We start from the raw sequence: 22592 nt of genomic DNA on the forward strand, positions 1-22592 counted from the left end.
TACAGTGAGGAGAAGAACAAAATAAGTACAATCAATTTACATTGCCAAAAAAAAAGCAAAGAAATGCATTGAAAAAGTTAAACAGCAGGTTAACTACGTTTTAAACATCCACTCCCTTTTTCTTTTTTTAATAAAAAACGTTGCATAGTACAAAAAGAAGTAAGGCACCAACACAGCTCCCTTCTCTGCACCCTCCAGGACTGATGCGTGGGACCCCATCAGAATCCACAACTAAGGGATCGTTGATACTCTCCCTCTGGCCTAAACTGACTGACTTAACTTTTCAACTCTTTTGCTCAAGCCAGGAAGCAGAAGGCAGGCAAGAAAAAGCTATTCTTATCTCTTTGGGATGTCAGTTGCATTCACACACAAAGCGCCCCACGCTTTGGATTATTTTCCCGTTGGCTTTGGGCCTTGTGTTAACCCAGCCAGCGTGGTTAGTATATGCTTTGACCTATTAGGGGAACCTTGCTTGCTTCTACAAGGCCAGGTTCCTCCCCTTTAAATCAAATTCAGTGCATTAAGTCCCTTTAATTTTTCTTAACTGTGCCCGAACATCACCCAGCTAAAAGAAACGAAGATTTCCTTCACTTCTGTGTCCTTCACTGTCTGGTCTAGTTTTGTGGCTGACCTACAAACACACACACACACACACACACACACACACACACACACACCACACCCTGGCTCGACCAACAACACACAGTTGCAGAGCCTAACAAGAGCCATTTTTTGACGGAAGGCTCTTGCGCCTTTGTTTAAAAACATCATATCCCGCTTGGTGGGGGGGAAGATTGCAGCATTTTAACCTGGCAAATCAGGTTAAAAAAGCGACAGCATCTGAAGGCACAAAACGAGTCTTTATACAAAATATAGAAAGTTTCTACCAAAAAAACAAAACAGGCATTTCATCAGTCCTATACGGGTAATCTTCGAGTTCTGACTACAATTGAGCCCAAAGTTTCTGTTAAGTGAAATATTTAAGTGAGGTTTGTCCCATTTTACGGCCTTTCTGGCCACAGGTGTTAAGCGAACCCCTGCAGTTAAGGTAGTAAAACGGTTGTTAAGCGAATCTGGCTTCCCCACTTACTTGTCAGAAGGTCGCAAAAGGGAATCACGTGACCCCCCAAGACACTGCAACCGTCATAAATCCGAGTCGGTGGCCAAGCTGTCTGGATTTGGATCACGTGACCCTGGGGATGCCCCAATGATCCTAAGTCGCTTTTTTCCAGGGCCGTTGTTACTTTGGTCGCTAAACGAACTGTCGTAAGCCGAGGACTACCTTGTAGCCGATGGGCCGCCTTGTTTAAAAAGGCAAAGAGAATTCTGCAGGGTTTGGGGTTTTTTGCTTTTTTTTTTTTTTAAAGTGGGCCAGCCTCTTGGGGAGAAAAGGCAAGCTGGCAACAACCAAGTGGCATTTTGTGTTCTTTTTTTAAACCTACACTATTTGAAAATCAGTCTTGAAACTTTCAGAAGTTTGAGGCTTTTTTTAAAAGAGAGAAAAAAAAAAAAGAATTGCATTTTGACAGGAAAGTCCGAAGAGCCAACTCTAGGGATGTCAAACTCCCCTCTTGATGTCCGTACTGTCAGCTCCCTGCAGAGGAGGGCATATTGGTGGGGGGTATTTTGGGGAGATGGGCACAGAACGTCCCGTCCAATTTGCAGAGGGCCAAGCCCACCCACCCCCACTCCCTTCTGAAGGCTGCCTGCCCCCCCCACCCCACTCCCTTGGAATACAGCTGGAAGCCCCCTGTGGCCTGAAGAGCGAGAGGCCAGTCTCGGACCACCGGGAATCCTTACGAGTTGAGGAATGAGTTCAAATCCAGGTCCACCATGGACGAAAAGCTTTCCTCGGCCGGGAAGGTCCCCAAAAGGCCGTTGAAGCTGCTGTTGGCGGAATTGGCGGGGGCCCCCGCCGCCGGGCTCCCTCCCGCCCTCCGCTGGCTGACCAAGCGAGTGATGGATTCTGGGTAGGTCATCAGAGTCCCCTGGGCATCCGGCATGGGGGCCGGGCCGGGCCCTTCGTTGAGCAGCTGCCGGAACTCGGTGGTGTTGATGCTATCCAGGCTGCTGTAGGGGGCGTCGTCCAGGAGGCCCCCCAGGGGGTCCCCGCCTTCAAAGTGGAGGTGCAGGAAAGCGTCGGCGATGCTGGTTTCGGTGTCCATGGAGGAGGGCGGGGCCTGCGAGGAGACGCCCAGGCACGACAGGTCCTCCATGTTCACGGTGCTGAAGCTGGAGGAGGCGGCGGCGGCAGCCGTGGCCATGGGAGGCGGCGGGGCGGGGAGGCTGGGCCCAACGAAGAACCCGGCTGGCGGCTGAGCCAGGACTTGCGGCTTCTGGATGGGGCGCATAGGTGGCTGCCCGGAGGAGGCTCCTAGGAACCCTGGCGCAGCTGGAGGGGAGAAGCAAAGGATGGCTTGATTAAAGAAACCGCAGCCAAAGCGAACCAGAAACCAAAGTGGGGTTTTTCTCCTAAATTGGAGGCTGGTTAAGAGTTTTAGGCCCTACATGAGCGTTGGCTGAACGTTGCGCAGGGTGGCTAAATCGCAGAAAAGAGGCAAACGAGGCCCGTTTGTGTCTTTCCTCACCCAGCAGGAAAAGAGAACTGGAACCAAGTGCGGGGGAGAGGAGAGAGAGAGAGAAGGAAGAAAGAGAGGAGGAGGAGGAGAAGGAGCAGGAGAAGAAAGGAAGGAAGAAGGAAGAAAGGAGGAGGAGGAGGAAGAGAAAAGGAGAGGAGGAGAAGGAGGAGAGGAAGAGGAAGGAAGAAGAAGGAGGAGGAAGAAGAAGAGGAAGGAAGGAGGGGAAGAGGAAGAAGGGGAAGAAGAAGAGGAAGGAAGGAGGGGAAGAGGAAGAAGGGGAAGAAGAAGAGGGAGGAGGAGGAGAAAAGGAGAGGAGGAGAGGGAGAAGGAAGGAAGAAGGAGGAGGAGGAAGAAGAAGAGGAAGGAAGGAGGGGAAGAGGAAGAAGGGGAAGAAGAAGAGGAAGGAGGAGGAGGAGGGGAAGGAGGAGGAGGAGGAGGAGGGGAAGAAGGAAGGAGAAGAAGAAGGAGAAGAATACAGAATACCAGAGTTGGAAGGGAACTTAGAGATCTTCTAGTCCAACCCCTGCTCAGGCAGGAGACCCTATCCCATTTCAGACAAGTGGCTGTCCAAACTCTTCTTAAAAGCCTCCAGCGATGGGAGCGCCCACAACCTCCGAAGGGAAGCCATTCCACTGGTTAATTGTTCTCCCTGCTAAAAGGGAGTGGGGTTTGCCCCTTCCTGCACTCATCTTGAAAATAATCTTGTTCCCTAGTTGGGTCATGAAACGTCTGCCAGAAAATCAACCAAGCTCAGAGAGCACCAAGGACCTCACAGTTCAACCCGAGCTACAAACATTGTCTTGTACGGTTGCATTATTACTTCAACCAAAATGCAGGTTTACAAAGCCTTTGTCAGCTGGTGCTCCATTCAAAATCCAAGAAAGAAATACTTAGACTTTTTTAATCAGAGAAAAGATCTCTTTTACTGGAAGTCAAGTGGTAGCAACAAAAGGATTCTGAATCTGAGGAAATAAGCGCGTAAATCACATATACAAAGTGATGGCAACGTTCCCACCCCCAATAGTTCAAATGGTTCTTCCAATTAAAAGTTGTTAATATCATCATCATAACATCTTCAGGTGGTGCTGAGGCTTCTGTCCATTGACCTTGGCATAGTTTGATAAAGGTTTGCAGCTGCGCATAGAAAAGAAAGCTAAGCAAGAAATAGAAACCTAAGCAAAGGAAGAAAAAATATTTGGAGGGGAGGAGGAGGAGGAGGAGCTTACCGCTGGTATTTGGCCGGGGTGCTCCGTGTTTCGGAACAGCAATACGGCGTGGAGATTGTGCTTCTGCGCTTCCTACTGTTGAGGAAGGAAAACACAAGAGGTAAACCGTGAATGTCAGCTTTGGAAATGCCCACCTTTAAAAAACAAAACAAAAAAAAACACCTGCTGCTTCAAAGAGAAAATTCTGGTTGTTTTGAAGAAAAATGGAGGTTTTTTTAAAAAAAAACACTGTTCTTTTGAATAGAAATAATATAACATAACATACAATAATAATAAGATACCGTAGTTGGAAGGGACCTTGGAAGTCTTCTTGTTTTGGGCTGAAAGGGCAAATATCTAGAATTCCTCACAGCTTCCCTTTTTCTGTTTCTTTTAGCTCTTTTTCCGTCCAGCTCTGGCAAAGACTCGTGGACTTCAGTTCCCAGAATTCCCCAGCATCCCCTGGCCCTAAATCACTCAGCTGGCTGGGGAATTCTGGGAGCTGAAGTCCACGAGACTTAACAGTTGCAAAGATTGGACACCCCTGTTCCAAATCTCCATTTTAAGCCTTTTGACCACATTATTCCTCATTGCATCTCCTCAAAGTCCCATCCTTTTTAATGTGAGTTTGTTTGCCTGACATAGTAGACCAGGCCTGAGTTGATGGGCATTGTAGTCCAAGCCCCCTGAAGGATGGGCGGCTCACTTTCCCCAGCCCCAGCTAAATCAAAGGGACTCTTCCCCACTTCCCAGGTTAGCTCTTTCAAATGGGGCTGACCCCCTTTTCTCTCTCGCGTGGGGTTTCTTTAAACTTTTCCACCTTTTTACCTGCAAAAGGTGTTTTCTGTACAAAGTTCTTGAAAGTGCCCAGCGTCCGTTTGCGCTTCTCTTCGATTCGATGGAAATCGCCTGCCAAAGAAAAGAGAGGAAGGGCAGGGAAAACATCAATTTAAATAGGATAGATAATATTTTTTTAAAAAATTATGCCTTTATTAGTTTTATAACTGACTTAAATTCTCTAATATTCCTTCCTTCCTTCTCCTTTTCTTCCCACAAAAATCCTGTGAGGCGGGTTGGACTCAGACAGACTGGCCTAAGGTCACCCAGCTGGCTTTCATGTCAAAGATGGGACTAGAACTCACCATCCCCTGGTGATTGGCCGCAAATCACCCAGCTAGCTTTCAGATCTAAGGCAGAACTAGAATTCACCGTCTCCTAGTGATTGGTCTCAAGTTACCAAGCTGGCTTTCATGGGTAAAGAGGGATTAGAACTCACAACCTCCTGGTGACTGGCCCAAAGTAACACCTTCCAGTTTTCATGGCTATGACAGGACCAGAACTCTCCATCCCCTGGTGATTGGCCCTAAATAACTCAGCTGGCTTTCAGACCTAAGCCAGGACTAGAACTCTCCATCGCTGGGTGATTGGTCTCAAGTTATCAAGCTGGCTTTCGTGGGTAAAGAGGGACTAGAACTCACAGTCTCCTGGTGACTCGCCCAAAGGAACTTCCCCCAGCTCTCATGTCTAAAATGGGACTAGAACTCACGGTCTCCCGGTGACTCGCCCAAAGGGACAGAACTGATTTTCATGACTAAGACGGAACTAGAATTCACAGACTCTGGTTTCTAGCCATAATTACTAGACCAAACTTATTTTTTAATGGATAGAAAAGATTTCGCTTAATTATCCTGCATTTGGCAGGCACTCAAAGGATCAGCAATTATATATTCTCGCCAATAAGACAAGAACATGCCAAGATATAGCCCTGAATAGATTGTGCCCAATTTATGCACTTCTCCTGCGACGCAGCTGTAATATTTTTCCCCCACTGCTGGCAACTGACAGGGGCCGGCAACCCCCCCAAAATTAAATTCTGGAGCTGACCAGAAGTCCCGTTCTCCCACCATAGAGTTTCCTAGCACAGCGTCCTTTTTCCGCCACCTATCCTAACCGAACGACCCATCAATTGTGGCGTCGACCGGCAACAAGGAACCGCAGCAAAGGGATGAAAGAGCCACATGCGGCTCCAGAGCCGTGAGTTGCCTACCCCTGGACTAAAAAGAGAGATTTTCCCCTGATCTCCAGGGCAACAACTAAACATTTTAACCAACGGATACCTTCATCCGGGAGGTAACGGAACTCCATGGAGCCACTGACTTCCTTGTCGGAGGGGCGGTGCAGTTGCATCTGGACCGTCACGGGTTCACGGATGGTCTGATCCGCATAGGGCGGCGTCTTGAAGACGATGGCCACCTGGCGGTGGACATCGGCCTGCGAGAAGGACCCCTTTGCTTCCCAGGAATCCTTGAAAAAGCGGACTTCGATGTCCTCTGGAACAGAAGCAGAGAGGTGGAGAGGCCACCTGTGATGATCCGAGGCATGGCAAAAGGTAACACAGTCAGATAATCAAGAAGAGCCCCTTCATTATCTCCAACTTTTCCCCCCAATGTCCAGGTTACCGTCGGACTGGAGAAAAACCCTCCCAGGAACAGCCTGACTGTAGAAAATTCAGTCCAAAACAAGGTACACACAAGCTGTAACTTAAAATCCAAACAAACCAAACTGAAGTAACTAGTTTGGCAGGGCAGGAGCAGGAATTTCAGACTTGAAAACACGGCAAAACTCACACAATTGGGAAGATGCCAGGAACACAGTAAGCCACAATGATACAAGATAAAGTCACGTTTGCTCCCAACAGTCTGCCGGACACAGCTTGCCTTTTTTTATAAACTGTCTTCCCAGCTGCTCCTAATGTAGGGAATCAGGGCCCTTTCCTCCCCCGTAAGCCATGCAACCCTTGTTGCTCTCTTCTCCGTTCCTCCCTGCGTGCCTTAGGATGAAGAGGGGAGTGGGCCTGGGTCTTCCTCTGAATTCCCCCTCCCTTGTTCTCCCTCTCCCCTACTCTGCCCAGCCGGACTTTGCCCTTCCCCAGTTTCTTCCACAGCCAAGGGATACTCCCACCCCGTCAGCTATTTGGCTTCCTCCTCCGAGTCGGATTCCGACAGGGGCATGACACCATCAAGAGAGGACATTCCTCTCCCTGAACTGACAAAACAGTTTTCTGGGTGCTCGGGAACACGCAGGAAAAAGAAAATGCACAATAAATAAATAAAACGACCTTCTGGAAGTCCCAAAGGTGCTTTTTTTCCCCAAAGGCAACTGGACTTTCTTTTGTTTTTCCTTGAAGACATTTCGCTTCTCACCCAAGACGCTTCTTCAGTTCTGACTGAACGGTGGAGGACGGAAGGATTTATATTCCTTGCAGTCATCTGGTCGTTAGTACTCTCTCCGAGAGTCGTTGAGGCCACTTTTGATGGTTTGTCTGTGCCCTCAGGGTCACCCAAATAGTGCAAATGCGTGTGGAACCTTCTTGGAATTGTTGAAAGGAGTTTTAGTGTTTTACAACAGTCTTTTCACAGCCGTTCCAAGAACGCTCCACACCCGTTTGCGCTATTCAAGTGACTCGATAGTTGATTGGCATCCTTCAGTCTCAAGAGACGATGGCATCGTGCTCTGAAAAGAGGTCCTAAAAGAGCACCTAGTGTGGCTAAAAAGACCAATTTGAGAGGAGGAATCCTTTCCACACTGAGGACAGACACAGTCTGTCCCCTGTCCAGCCCCCACAGATTTCGCTGGTTCCGGGGCTGTCTCTTTGCCTCAACCTGCCCAATGAGTGTTTCTTCTTCGAATTGGAGAAGGCCATTCTGCGTCTTCAGCCTCCAAGCCGAACGATCAGAGGTCAAGGTTCCCCAGCTGTTGGTGTCCATTCCCAAGGCCTTTAGATCCCTCGTGCAGGTATCCTTATATCGCAGCTGTGGTCTCCCTCTAGGGCGCTTTCCCTGCGCTAATTCTCCATTCTTCATCCATCCTTCGGAATCTGCCCATCGGCCATCCTCACGGCATGCCCAAGCCAGCGTAGACGTCACTGTTCCAATAGTATACACTTACAATGGCGAACCTATGGCACACGTGCCACAGGTGCCACGCAGAGCCATTTTGGCAGGCACGCGAGCCCCAGGCAAACTACCTGCACTGCGCATGCACGCACCTCCCAGATGATTTTCGGCCCGTTTGAGGACGTTTTCGCCCTCCCAGAGGCTCGAGAGAAACCTCTGCGGCCTCCGGAAGGCGAAAAACGGGCCTTCTGGAAATACCAGAAGTGACGAAACGGGCCTGTTTTTCGGCCTCCCGAGACTGCAGAGGCTTCCTTCGAACCTCCAGGAGGGCGGAAATGGCCTCAAACGGGCCGAAAACCAGCTGGGAGGCCACACGCGTGCGCAGTGCAGGTAAAGGAGCGGGCTGGGGGTGTTGCATGCACATGCGCCGGGGTGGCGCATTGCATTGTGGGTGCCAGCAGAAAAGTTTGCCATCACTGGTATATACTGTGACTCTTAAGGGCGCAGATAAAACCATCCAAGTGGCCTCCATAACGCTAAGAGTACTAACGATGAGATGACGGCAAGGAATATAAATCCTTTCATCACCATTCCGTCAGAACTGAAGAAGCTTCTGGGATGAGAAGCGAAATGTCTTCAAGGAAAAACAAAGTCCAGTTGCTTTTGGAAAATCTCCATAGGATCTGGAAGACTTTTAAACATTTCCCAGGGGTGTTGGGAAAAAGCCCCACCTTTCTGGACTTTGTCACAGAGAAGGAAGACTTCATCTCCCCCAAGGCAAGTCCCCGAATTGCGGTTGACACGGCAAATTTTCAGCTCAGCTGTATTGGGTGCACCTACAGAAAAATTAAGGGGAAAACAAAAACAAAAAACTCAGGACAGGTCAATTCTTGACTTATGACCATTCTGTTTTGCAACTGTTCGAAGTGACAACAACACTGAAAAGGGAGTTATGCCTGGTCCTCCCACTTATGACTCGCTAGAGGATCTGTAACTTAATCTATTTCTCTAAACCGGGGTGTCAAACTTGATTTTATTGAGGGATGCATCAGGATTGTGTTTGATTTTGGGGGAGGGCAGGTGTGGCATGGCGTGGCCAGGATGGGCGTGACCAGCTTGACATCATTCATGTCGGGGGGCACCTGTGGTGGCCAAGTGCTAAAGTAGGACTTCCCTGAGACCCCCCCTCACTCTCATTATAACCCTTCCTTCCTTCCCTTCCTTCCTTCCTTCCATCCATCCATCCTTTCCTTCCTTCCTTCCATCCATCCTTCCATCCATCCATCCTTTCCTTCCTTCCTTCCCTTCCTTCCTTCCATCCATCCTTCCTTTCCTTCCTTCCATCCATCCATCCTTTTCTTTCCTTCCTTCCATCCATCCATCCTTCCTTCCATCCATCCATCCATCCATCCTTTCCGTCCTTCCATCCTTCCTTCCTTTCCTTCCTTCCATCCTTTCCTTCCTTCCTTCCATCCATCCTTCCTTTCCTTCCTTCCTTCCTTCCATCCATCCTTCCTTCCATCCTTCCTTTCCTTCCATCCATCCATCCATCCTTCCTTCCATCCATCCATCCTTCCTTTCCTTCCTTCCATCCTTCCTTTCTTCCTTCCTTTCCTTCCTTCCATCCATCCTTTCCTTCCTTCCTTCCATCCATCCTTCCTTTCCTTCCTTCCTTCCTTCCATCCATCCTTCCTTCCATCCTTCCTTTCCTTCCATCCATCCTTCCTTCCTTCCTTCCTTTCCTTCCATCCATCCATCCTTCCTTCCTCCTTCCTTCCATCCATCCTTCCTTCCATCCATCCATCCATCCATCCTTTCCTTCCTTCCTCTCTTCCCACCTTCCCTTCTTTTTCTTTGCCTTTCCTCTTTCTCCTTTCCTGTCCTTTCTTGCAGGCTCAAATGCAAAAGGGGAAATATTTCTCCTTTTTGTTTGGCTTTGAGCTGGTTTTGCTAGCCCTCTGCCAGCCAAAACAGGGCCCCGCTGAGCTCTTTTTCCGCACTACGGGCCAGTCCTCCGCTGGCGGAGCTGCGGGCCAGATCGAAGCACCCCATGGGCCGGATTCGGCCCCAGGCCTTAAGTTTGACACCAAGGGTTCTGGCCAAATACTCACGATTGTCATAGATCGGTTGGGAGACCACCAGAGGGAGCTGCATCAAGTGCCCCGTGCCCGTATCCCGAATCCAGACCTGGAAACAGAGTCGAACTGCATTCAGGTCGTAATCTCCTTTGAGCTCCTCCATCGGCACTGAGGAAGAGGAAAGGAAAAAAGAAAGGAAGACATCAAGGGATTTAGAAGACCATTAAAGAATTAAAGCTGTCGACTCTTGAATTGGGAGGTGGAGACTTCAAGGGTCGAGTCCCCACGGAGCCCACTGAAAGATTGCAGGGACAACACCTGTCTCCTACTCCCTCCTCCCAGCCCAAGATAGAGATGTCAGGATTCCGACACTTAACCCCCATCTAAATCATGTGTCTCGAGCCAAACTTCCAAAACTTCAAAAGGATTTATTGGGAGTTAACATGTCCGGCGCTGCCTGGACGTAGCCGACTCTGAGGCACTTCATTCATTGTCACCCTTGACCCTGGTTTTTCCCAACCCCCTGGGTGTATCGTAATTCATATCCTCCAATGGGACACCTCCATAGCCCAGAGTCATCAATCAAGCTCTCCAGTTAGAACTTTGCCCGGCAGAAACTTCAGTCACCTAGTTACTATCTCTGAAAACATTTATGGAATGCACTTTCGATTTCCAAGCTGTCGCACTGCTCCCCCCTCCTTTTCTGTTGGCAACTCTGAAAAGACCAGAGAAGTATTTTATGAGTTGACAGTAGGATGGTTATTGGGCGGATTAAATAGGTGTTGTACCAATGAGTCCTCCGGGGGGGAAAAAAAAAGGCAAATATAAAATACAGCTCAGAAAATACAGCTCAGGCGAAGTACAGGAAGTCCTTGACTCCACAACAGTTCATTTAGTCACTGTTCAAACTTACAACATATCCCCTGAAAAAAAACTGACTTAAGGTAGAACTGGCCGCGTCTCACTTAACTCTTGCTCAGCCCTTGGAAGTCCTGTCCCCAGTTGTGGTCATTAAGTCGAGGACCACCTTGTATAACGCGAAAATCGGCCGCTTTAGTTAATAGAGCAGTTAGGGAGGAAAAATAGCCGGATTTAACTGATGCCTGACAGCTCCTCTTGGAAAAGAAAGTTATGAAAAATATTACTCTGAGCCCAAGATTGCTACAAAGCATTTTTACACATTTTTATGGCAATTACACACACACACACACAAACCACGCAAGGTTCAGCCTTCCTTACCGTTGAACGGATTGTTCCCGGTCTCGATCCGCTTCGCCACGGCCTTTTCCAGATCCCGTTTCCGCACACACTGGATTCCCAGGTTCTGGAAGCTGGGGACAAAGGCCTTGAGTTGAGTGCCTTGACCCGGGGAGGAAAAGAGGCCAAGAAGCGATGTCCTTGCAATTTCTACCTCCCAATTCCCGGACTCACCTGTGAATGGAGCGCTCCGGAGACAACTCGGCTTCGTAATAGCCTTCTTTGCAATCCTTGCCCACCAGGTCGTGGGGGTGAGGCCGATGTGGGGCTTCCTTGGTTACCAGGGAGATGCGGACCTTTCCCGGGCCCTGGTAATTGTGAATCTGGGGGGCAAAAGAGGGGAAAGAGTTGGGACACGGGGCAGCCAAACGGCTCCTCTCTGTCTGTCACGCCCCTGTCGGAGTCTGAAGCTGAGGAGGAAGACGAACAGCTGACACACGGAGTGGGAGCGTGGCTCCATTGGCTGTGAAGGAAACTGGGGAAGGGCAAAGTCCGGCTGGGCAGAGCAGGGGAGAGGTAAAACGAGGGAGAGGGAATTCAGAGGAAGACCCAGGCCCACCCTCCTCTTCATCCTAGGGCACGCAGAGAGGAACGGAGAAGGGAGCAACGGGGGTTGCGTGGCTTACGGGGGAGGAAAGGGCCCTGATTCCCTTCATTAGCCACAGCTGGGAATGAGAGTTTAACAGAGATGCAGGCTGAGTGCAGCATCTGCTGGGAGTTTATCTTGTGTTGACTTTGCTTATCTGTGTTCCTGGCGTCCTCCCAACCGTGTTGAGTTATTGCCATTCCTTCAGGTCTGGAATTCTTGCTCCTGCCCTGCCAGACTAATGACCTCATTTCCCCTTGATTGGACTTATAGTTCCAGTTTTTGTTGACCACATTTTGGACTGGATTCCCTGCAGCCCAAGGCTGCTCCTGCGAGAGTTTTTCTCCAGCCCAGAAGGTAACCAGGATATTGGGGGCAAAGTTGGAGCTAATAAAGGGACTCCTACTGATTATCGGACTGGGTTGCCTTTGTGCCACGCCCCTTTGGGTCATCACAGTTTGGGGAAGGAACGGTTTGGTTTCGTGGGGGCGCCTTCGCAAAATGGCTGCCCATCAGAGTGAGCACGTCCGGGTGTAACTTTTCCACCCAGCTGGATGGCAGAAAGGCTGCCCAGGAAGGCCCCACCATCCCCGTCTTCGTGGCAAACGTGCTGTGACATCACACCGAGTTTTCCTTTGGCCAGGATGGCATTCGGAGGGGGACCGGATTTTAAAAGCGACCCGGTTGCAAAGGCTTCTGGGAAATGATGGGGGGGTGTGTGTTTCTTTCTGGGCAGGCGAGGAAGGGGAGCAGGGAAGGCTGACCTTGATGGTGGGGTGCGTCTTGGTGGTGTCAGTGCTGCGTTCTCCCGGGATGGAGCCAGCCAAGCGGCCCTCACACTGGTACCGGAAGCGCATCCCACGCTGTTTGGGCTGCTCGATGATTTCCACCATGGGTGTGCTGCTGGGGGTGGGTTCTTGAGGGAGGGGCGAAGGAGGACAGGAAAAGAAGCCAACGAGGAGGAAGAAGGAAAGAGAGCAGAGGAGGAAAGGAAAGGAAAAGAGAATTGAGAAAGTAGGGGGAAAGGGAGAGAGGAGGGAAGGAAGGAAAAAGGGGAAGTATGAAGCAAGGAAAAGAGAAAGAAAGAAGGAAAAGAGAAAAAAGGAAGGAAAAGAGAAAGAAGATAGGAAAGAGAAAGAAAGAAGATAGGAAAGAGAAAGAAGATAGGAAAGAGAAAGAAAGGAGGAAAAGAGAAAGAAGGAAAAGAGAAAAGATAGGAAAGAGAAAGAAGGAAAAAGAGAAAGAAGGAAAAGAGAAAGAAGATAGGAAAGAGAAAGAAAGAAGATAGGAAAAGAGAAAGAAGATAGGAAAGAGAAAGAAAAGATAGGAAAAGAGAAAGAGAAGCAAGGAAAACAGGGAAAGAAGGAAAAGAAAGAAGCAAAGAAAGAATGGGAAGGAAGGAAATATAGGAAGGAAGGAAGGGAGGGAGGAAGGAAGGAAGGAAGGAAGGAAGGAGAAAGAGAATGAAATGTTAATACTGTAGAAGGCAAGCCCTTTCCCAGGCCAACACACTGAATGATTCACTTAATAATAGCGATTCGCTTAGCCACCATGGGCAAAAAATGTTGTAAAATCAAGTTAACAACTCCCTCAAACTGCCTTACTTAGCAACAGAAATGCCGGTTCCGATTGTGGGCGTAAATCAAGGTCTATTTGTACCGCATTTCGAATGCGGCATTATAGATTGATCGATTTGAAGCCAACGCCTCCAACTTCCCCCCCACGTACAGGAGGAGGTAGATAAAATTTGGAGTTTGGGGAGGGGGAAATTAAGGAGAGAGAAAATTAAATAAAAGCAACCAATTTCCCCTCGAGAGAGAGTAAGTTTTTTTTTAAAAAAACCCACACATTCAGTTGTAAGAGGCCTCGGCGGCGAATGTCCTTCTCCAGATAATGCACAATGGCCCAATTTTTTTTTTTTTAGCAGGTCAGGCCTCGCCTCCTGCTTGAAAACCTGGGGATTTCCTCCGTCCTCACTTTGAGCAACACTGGAATTTTTGCCTCTCTCTTCTTTGAATAGCCTGCCATTAAATCACCAGCTGAGGGTTCGGCTGCCCCATGCAAGGGTGAAGCCAGCCACCCGCTCCTCTCCATCTTGTTTTGTTTGCATTGTTTGGAAGCCAAAGAAAAAAAGGAAGCATTTGAACCACTGGAAAAATCACTCCAAAGCAATCTTGACAAAGGGAAATCCCCCAAAGTTGCTGGAACTACAACCACGAACGTCACGAATGAGAGAGGCGTGAAAACAAAAACAAAAACCAAGATTTTCTGGCAGGGAGATTTTTCCCACGTTGAAGATCGGGTGACTTCGTCGTCTCTGGAGCTTTGGGTTTATAGAGATTCTCAGTCCTCCAGGTCCTGGTTGTCCCAAAGGTGCTATTTTTTTTTGAGGAGGCGAACTGGATTTTCTTCTTCTTCTTTTTTTCCTTTTGAAGATGTTTCGCTTCTCATCCAAGAAGCTTCTTCAGTTCTGACTGGATGGTGGGGAATGGATGGATTTAGACTCCTTGCAGGCAGCTGGTCATTTGCATCCTTTATAGACGGTCGTTGTGGCCGCTTGGCCCCTCTCTCAATAAAGTGGGAGAGATATACGACCTCGTCTATCTCCAGTGTACAACACAGTCTTTTCAACAGTTCCAAGGAGGCTCCACACCCATTTGAACCACACAGGTGACCCTGAGGACTCAGATCAACCTCCGAGTGGCCTCGACGACCCTCTAAAAAGGATGCAAATGACCAGCTGCCTGCAAGGAGTCTAAATCCATCCATTCTCCATCATCCGGTCAGAGCTGAAGAAGCTTCTTGGATGAGAAGCAAAATGTCTTCAAAAGAAAAATAAAAGTCCAGTTGCCTCCTAAAAAAAAAAAGCACTTTTGGGACAGAGGTTGGATTAAACCACGCCTGAAAAGTGGTTGAATCTGTGACTGAATTATATACAATTGAATATATATAATATAATACTAAAGTAAAATTATTAAAGGCCTGGAGACTTAAAATATGCGAAGAACGGTTGCAGGATTTGGGTTTGGCCAGTCTCGAGAAAAGTAGGACCAGATAGCAGGATTCCAGTCTTTGAGGGGCTGCTACAAAGAGGAGCGGGGGTGTCAACTTAATTCTCCAAAGCCCCTGAAGGCAGGATAAGAAGCAACGGGTGGAAACTGATCCAGGAGAGAAGCAACCTAGAACTAGGGAGAAGTTTACTAACAGTGAGGACAATTAACCCGTGGAATATCTTGCCTCCAGATATTGTAGCTACTTCATCACTGGAGGTTTTTAAGAGACTGGGCTGATAATGGTATAAGATTTCTTGCTTAAGCAGGGGGCTGGACTAGAAGACCTCCAAGGCCCTTTCCAGCTCTATTCCGATTCTAATCGGCATTATTTGGAGAAAGATTTTCTTTTTTTTAAACAGAACACTTGGGATGTGCAACTTACCATGAAGCCCCCAGCTTGGTGGGAAAAGCAAAGGAAGAAGATCTGAAAGAAAAAGGGGGAAAAATAGTGGGTTTTTTTTTCCCATGTTTGGTTTTGCCACACTTTGTTTAAACCATCATTGGTTAAATTAAGCCAGCACTGCTGGGTTTACAAATCCCGAGCCACTACGATTTGTGTTAAATACAAAAGCTTTCCATGATTCCAAAGAAGGGTATCTCTTAGCTGGATTTCAATAAGTTTGAGGTGAAACAGGCCCTGTGCCAACTAATTAAAAATAAATAAATCAGAATGCTAGTCCTCATGGTTATAAACAGCTGGCTTGAATATGGGCCGCCTTTTACCAAGACAAACTCTCACTCCATTATTATTATTTTTTTCACAGATAGCAACGGTTGGGTTTCTTAATGTGGATTTAAGTGTTGCAGGAATGTTTGCAGAAAAAAAATGTTTTTTTTTGGCTTCTAGGCATAAAATCTATTCGCTCTGCTCCACTATAGGCAGAGTTCAACTTACAACCAAATATAAACAAACTGTTTGAAGTCTGTTTATTGTGAGAAGCGACTTTCCCAGCCGTCTTCTTCTGACAAGAGAAGCCAATGAAATAAAGAGCGCACGGCTCATGTAACCACTGCGGTTGATTCACTTAATGACTGTGGCAGAAATGAGGCAAACCGCCTTGCTTAGCGACAGACGTTTTGGGCTCAATAGTGGTTGTACGTCAAGGACTACCTGCGCAGATCATGCAGCGCCATCCTATCCGAGACGCTGAAGAAGGAAATTTGGAAAAGAGAAGCAGACTGAGCATCCGCGTCGAGCCCAAAAGGAGGAAGTTGCAGATGAAACTTCGCGGCCAAATATTTCACAGACTGACAAGCCGGGTCAGAAGGGAAATACACAACCGTAAGAACTTCTTAAATGTCTTTTTAAAATGAGGTTTTTTTTTTCCCCTTCCCCCAGTTGAGGAAATTCGCTGCTCCAATTATACTTTTGAAGATTGCTTTTATTTATTTACTTCTGAAGACATTTCAAGGTCTAGATCACCTGTGGTTTCTCTTAGGATTTTTCAAACTTTTAAGATGGGTGGACTTCTATTCCCAGAATTCCCCCCCCCCAAGTATATGCTGGAAAGGGGAATTCTGGGAGTGGAAGTCCAGACATCTTAAAGCATCCTGGCTGGGGGATTCTGGGAGTGGAAGTCCAGACATCTTAAAGCATCCTGGCTGGGGGATTCTGGGAGTGGAAGTCCACCAGTCTTAAAGCATCCTGGCTGGGGGATTCTGGGAGTTGAAGTCCACCAGTCTTAAAGCATCCTGGCTGGGGGATTTTGGGAGTGGAAGTCCAGACATCTTAAAAGCTCTGGGATTGAGAAGTACTGATTCAGAAGAATGAGAAGGTGGCTGTAACTTGGAAATGCACTGGAGCGGGGATATCCTGGTTAGATTTTACACCCCAATGGAGTATCCGAGAAAGTGAGTTTGTTAAATAACCAGAACTGGATTTTCTCTGTCGAAATGTTTGGTTCTGTCAAAAAGGAGTTATTAAAGCCAATTTCGTCTCCCAAGTTCTGAAACAGGAGTCCATCAAAAATAAATAATGTATCTATCTATCTATCTATCTATATCTATCTATCTATCTATCTATCTTGGTGGCCTTTTCGCTTTTTATCAAGCGGTGTTAAAGGCAGGTCAAATATGTCGCCACCTTCTTTGTTTTATCATTTTGCAAGCTGACTTCTGTTTTTTCTTCTTTTTAGCAATGGGGAAGAGTAACCCAAGGGTCATGACCTGTGTAGCCTTTTTCCTCTCCAGGTTCTGGGAATCCTGGAAACTGAAACCCTTGTTCAAATTTTAAATTTTAGTTTCAATTTAAATCCTAGTTTAAATGGCCACACACACTCCTAATTTTAAGCCTAGTTTCAATTTTAATCCTTGCTTAATTTTAATTCTACTTTAAATAGTTTTAAATAGGGTTTTCAATTCAATTGTAGAGAATGTGAAGGTATGTTTTATATTTATAGTTATAATATACACTGAATATGGCATTTAATTTTATTGTACGAGGTACAATGACAATAAACCAAACTAAATTTTAATCCTAGTTTAAATGGCAGCATGCAATGCTAGTTTCAATCCTAATTTATGTTTTAATCCCACTTTACATGGCAACACCCATTCCTCCCGGTAACTCCTTTGGGTTTTGAAATTTCAGCAGGCTTTGTCTCCACTGAGCTGTGAAGTCTCTGAGGACTAGAAAACTGATTTCCAGCCAATGAACTTTGCAGAGCTGAATGGCACTCCTATCAGGGCTAATATTCCACATTCCTTAGATTTCGCAGTCACAGATACCAGATACACACCCCCGTCACAACAAACAATTAGCCTCTTAGAGCAGCCGAGCTCTGTGGTTGTAAAAGGTGTAAAATTTGTCGGGCTGCAATTGGGGGGGGGAAAAAATAGCATTAACCAAATCCTTGAGGACTAGAAACTTGGGCCCAGTCAATGATTGATGCAGAGCTGAAGGGGCCCTTTTCCCACATTCCTAAAATTTCCTAGCAAAGACTGCTTCACAGGACGTGCTAAAAAAAAGAAGCAAAAAACCTGGGGCCCACAAACACAACATACTGCAAATGACACAAACACACAACTTACATTTTTAAGTCTCATCTAAACAGGGGGTCTCTAACCTTGGCCACTTTAAGCCTGGAGGACTTCAACTCCCAGAATCCCCCAGTCAGACTTACGACTGTCGCGCAATCCTGATGGTCAGGCGGTCAGAATTGGGGAGTTTTTTTCCAACCAGGATGTATTTATGAAGGTTGCAGCGTCCCAAGCCAGATTATGACAGGCAAAGTCAATTGGGTGGAGAGCCCGATTCATTTAATGACATGATTCACTTAACAAAACTGCAGTGATTCACTTAAGCCACCCCCATGGCAAAAAAAGATCATAAAATTGAGCGCAACTCCCTTAACCACCGACCTCACTTAGCAACAGAAATTCTGTTCCCCATTGCGGTCGTAAGATAAGGACTGTCTGTATTCCTAACTGCCAAGGCCTCACAAGTCCCTGTGTAAAAATATTTGTTTTATCTCTCTGCTGGTTTTTTTTTTCCTGAAAACCTGGCTTGTTCTCTTACTAATTTTTGCATAAAGCTGGACTGTTTTTTAAAAAAAGCAGATATTTATTGCATGCTTGTAACTTTGATATTACTTAGTTACAAATTTTATTTCCTGCCTCACCCTATTATTGATGGAAAGACTGGCTAGGAGGTGGATATCTTTTATTACAGTCACCAGTTTAGTATTTAACTGTGCTGGATGAAAATGCCTGTTTTAATCTGGAATTAAAATGGAATCCATTCTAAACTCCTCCTTTCTGAATAATGTAACCGTACCATTTGAATTCCTTGATATTATTGAATTTTAGCTCAGAGTTGAGCAGCATAAAAGTTTATTATTATGGCGAGTACAAGTATTTTACATGGATTTGAGCTGGCAATTGTAGAGTCAACGTTACAAAATGGGTTAAATAATCACGAATGCTGGCTGATAGAAATTTGTAGAAAAACGGGACAAGGTTACTACTGTAATTATACAAATTTAAGAACATATACATTCATTGCATTTTAACTATTTTTTAATTAAATTATTATTTTTATAATGCTTGAGTTTTTCTCCATTTATAGATAATACCAATAGTTATTAAACAGTGCTGTGACATTATATATACATTTATATATAAAAAACTTACAATACACAATACTTTCATACCCTCTTATCTGTTATATACATTATTTACATTTTCTATTCTTATACCTATTATCAATCCAAATAAACCATGTTTCCCATACCACATTGTATTTTGTGTTTGCTTTCTCTTTTAATTCCATAGTTAATTTATCCATTTCCACACACAATTTTTTTATTATTATTAAACCTTCAGGTGGTATGGAGTTTTTCATCTAGTACTGAGCATATGAAATTCTTGCTCCTGTTAATATATGTAAATATAAGATATTTTGTCTTTCTGTTGTAGTTTTTAATTATTCCGTGAAGGAATAATTCCGGGACAAAATCAATTTTATTTTTAGTTAACTCTTCGAACCATGTTTGAATCATTTTCCAGTATTTTTTTCGCTTTGGGGCATGTCCACCAAGAATGAAATTATTTTAAGGCATCCAAAATCATGCGGAATTCAGGCAGCCTCTGAATTAACCAACGTCTCACCAATATCAATTTTGGACTCTATTGTGGTCATAAGTCAAGGACCACCTGTATAGAGTAGATATAACTATACCGACACTAGAAAAATAATACAAAATCAGAGCATGACATCATGGAATAATTAAATTCCTAAATACAGGAATACAAAGATGTGTTTTGGCCACATGTTTTTTTTTTTATTAACTCACTTGCCACTCAAGTGTCCATCACTTCTAAAGGGCCGGTAACTTAAAAGCCAATTCAAACGGTCCAAAAATACAATTTAAATCTCCCCAAAGATTGAGAAAATCCCTGAGACCTAAACAGGGAAATAGCTAAATCCCTGGTAAAGTTAGACTCTTTGAAAATGCAACCTGCTGGGTGATTTTCAGAAGAAGCTACACATCTGGTACATTTTAACGGCAGACACTAAAGTGGGTTAAGCAAGGAGGCTTGTGTGTTGTGGTTGTGTGTGTGAATCACTCAAGCCTGTTTTTTTCAGGATATTGTTGCTTAACTTTTATTTTTCCCCCCATGTGCTGCTTTGCAAAGAAGCATCAAGGCAGCACAAGCCAAGTTAAAATAATAACAAACACAAGCCAGCATTGTAAAACCATCTCCTAACAAAACCGCCCGGTCTAGAATGAACGACTCCCAGAATTCCTAGCTGCTTGTTCCCCCTTTCCTAGGAATTCTGGGATTTGCAGTTTCTCAAGGCCCCTGGCACACCATCCGTTAAACCAAGGGTTTTCAAACTTGGCAAGTTTAAGACCTGTGGACTTCAAACCCCCAGAATTCCTGAGCTAACATGACTGGAAGAGGAATTCTGGGAGCTGAAGTCCACAAGTCTTAAAGCTGTCCAGTTTGAAAACCCCTGCATTAGAGGAAGATGCTTCCAAGGGCTACCTGGGTTAGGATGGCGAGGTAACGTTTTGAAGCAATGGAAAAGGTCAGGGCAAGTCCCCCAAGACCCCCTCCAGATGATCTCATGGGGTCCCTGCCTGGTTTTTCTTTATATCCCCCCGAAAACCCTCCCAATTCCCTCCCAAACAAACAACTGAAAGCAAAATTTCTTTTATGTACACAGAGCGCATTTGCACCAAGACAGATTCCTTCTGTGTCCAGTCACACTTGGCCAATAAAGAATTATATTCTGTTCTGTTCTGTAATATTCTTCCCAAAAAACCCTTCTTGTAAATAAAAGAGAGGAGATGGAAGGACATTTTCTACTCAAACAGAGCTTGGTTTGTTTTTTTTTTGGTAGGGAATTCAAATCGTCCTCGAATTACAACCACTCCTTTAGTGACCCTTTGAGATTACAACCACCCTGGGGGGAAAAAAACGGACTGGTCCTCACGCTTACGACTGCCGCAGCATTTCTTCCAGTTCTCGAACAAAGTTTGGGCGCTGTATTTATAACAGTGGCAGCATCCCAGAGTTGTGTGGCCGCCATTCGTGGCCTTCCCAGTGTGATTGGACAAGCGGCAGAAACAACAACAACAGGGGGATGCCAGATTCACTTAAGGACGGGCATGATTCACTTAACAACTGCAGTGCCCAACCGAGGCCCAAGAAAAGGTTGTAAAATGGAGCGCGGATCTTTTGACAAATTGCCTCGCTTAGCAGCAGAAATTCTTGTCCCAAGTAGGGTTGTAAGTGGAGGACTCCCCATATGTGTTGATGATGATGATAATAAAAGGGATAAAAATCTGCCCATTAATCAGTTTCCTGATATGTACAAAGGGCGGGGAGATAATGGGGAGAAAGTGACAAGGGGCTATTTTTGGGGTGAGGGTGGGGAGAAGATCCCTCAATAAATGAAAGCCGAGGCCAGCAGCTATACTTTCTCTGGGGTGAGGGGGCAAACAGAACGGTGTGGAAACTGTAACCGGTTAAGGCCTCATCAGCCCAGACTGCAAAGGGCAGGTCCTTTCTTGGGGGTGGGTGGGTGTGATGTGTTCCCCCACCCCCAAATCAAGGGGAGAAAAAGGGGGTCTCAAAGGAGAAGGGGGATCCCCTCCATTGCAGCCACAGGTACCTGAGGGGAGGGGCAGAGCCCCCAAAGGGAGGTCGACATTGGGGGGAGGGCAGCCCCTTTCTGGGGGAGGGAGGGTCTGATCCCTCCATCGAAGGAGGGGAGAAAAGGGAGTGCTACGAGGAGAAGAGGGTCCCCTCCCCTGCAGCCAGAGGTTCCCCCTTTCTGGGGTGGGTGTCTCATCCCCTGCCCTTAATCATGGGAGGGGGAAAAGGGGGAGAGCTAAAAGGAGCCCGGGTCTCCTCTGAAGGAGCCACAGGTGCCGGGGGGAAGGCAGAGCCCCAAAGGGAGAGATGGGGGGACATTTGAGGGGGAGGGTAGCTTCTTTCTTGGGGTGGGTCTGATTCCCCCCCATCAAGGGAGGGGAAAAGGGGGTCTCAAAGAAGAAGGGTACCCTCCACCGCAGCCACAGGTCCCTCTTTCTGGGTGGGGTGCTTGACTCCCCCTTTAATCTCCCTCTTAAGGGGAGAAAGGGGGCTCAGAGGGGAAGGGGGTTCCATAGGTGCCTAGGGGACATTGAGGGTGAGGGCAGCTCCTTTCTTGGGGGTCTGATCCCCTCATCAAAGGAAGGGACAAAAGGGGGGCTAACAGAAGAAGGGGGTCCCCTCCACCGCAGCCACAGGTCCCCTTTCTGGGGCAGATTTGACTCCCTTTAATCAAAGGAGGGGAGAAAATGGGGGGCTCAGAGGGGAAGGGGGTCCATAGATGCCAGGGGTCAAAGCCCCCAAGGGGGACATTGAGGGGGAGGGCAGCTCCTTTCTTGGAGGGTCTGATCTCCTCATCAAAGGAAGGGACAAAAGGGGGGGGACTAACAGGAGCACAGGTACCCCCTTTTTACGGGGGTTTCTGACTCCCCCCCTTAATCAAGGGAGGGGCTAAAAAGGAGAAGGGGGGGTCTGCAGGTGCGTGGTGGGAGGGGCAAAGCCCCAAAGGGAGGGATGGGGGGGCAGAGAGGGGCGGGGCAAGGGGCCAAGGGCCACTCACCGTCCATGGTGGTCGAAGGCGGCATCTGGGGCAGGGGCTCCCCCATGGCGGGCGAGGGAGGGGCCCAGAGGCCTGGGCCAGGCCACGCAGCAGCAGCGGCTAGGAAGGCCCGGAGGCCCCGCTCGACCGGCTCCACAAAGGCCGGGAAGACGGGCCGGGGTCTTTCCCGGGCCCCTCCCCGCTTCTCTCGGCCGGCGGCGGGAAGAGGCGAGCGGAGGCCGCGGCGGCGACGGAACCTTCGCGGCTACAATGTATGCAGCCCCAAAAGGAAACACCCTGCCCCACGTGACGCGGGACCGCCTGCTGGGAAAGCCCCGCCCCGGCGTTCTGACCAC

General features: G+C 47.2%; 1 protein-coding gene across 1 annotated transcript; it reads right to left on the bottom strand.

The window, feature by feature from the left end:
- Positions 1-844: 844 nt before the first annotated feature.
- Positions 845-22583, bottom strand: RELA (RELA proto-oncogene, NF-kB subunit). Its single transcript, XM_026716418.2, has 11 exons — positions 22258-22583; positions 15037-15078; positions 12366-12517; positions 11190-11338; positions 10998-11089; positions 9792-9926; positions 8412-8516; positions 5902-6114; positions 4613-4693; positions 3806-3880; positions 845-2392 (listed from the first exon to the last, which is right to left on the bottom strand). Exons 1-11 carry the CDS (start codon positions 22301-22303, stop codon positions 1797-1799), a joined length of 1686 nt encoding a protein of 561 aa, XP_026572203.2. The 5' UTR covers positions 22304-22583; the 3' UTR covers positions 845-1796.
- Positions 22584-22592: the final 9 nt, after the last annotated feature.

Source organism: Pseudonaja textilis, chromosome 16 (assembly GCF_049901715.1).
Source record: "Pseudonaja textilis isolate UNSWEBS1 chromosome 16, rPseTex1.2, whole genome shotgun sequence".
Lineage (NCBI taxonomy): Eukaryota > Metazoa > Chordata > Lepidosauria > Squamata > Elapidae > Pseudonaja > Pseudonaja textilis.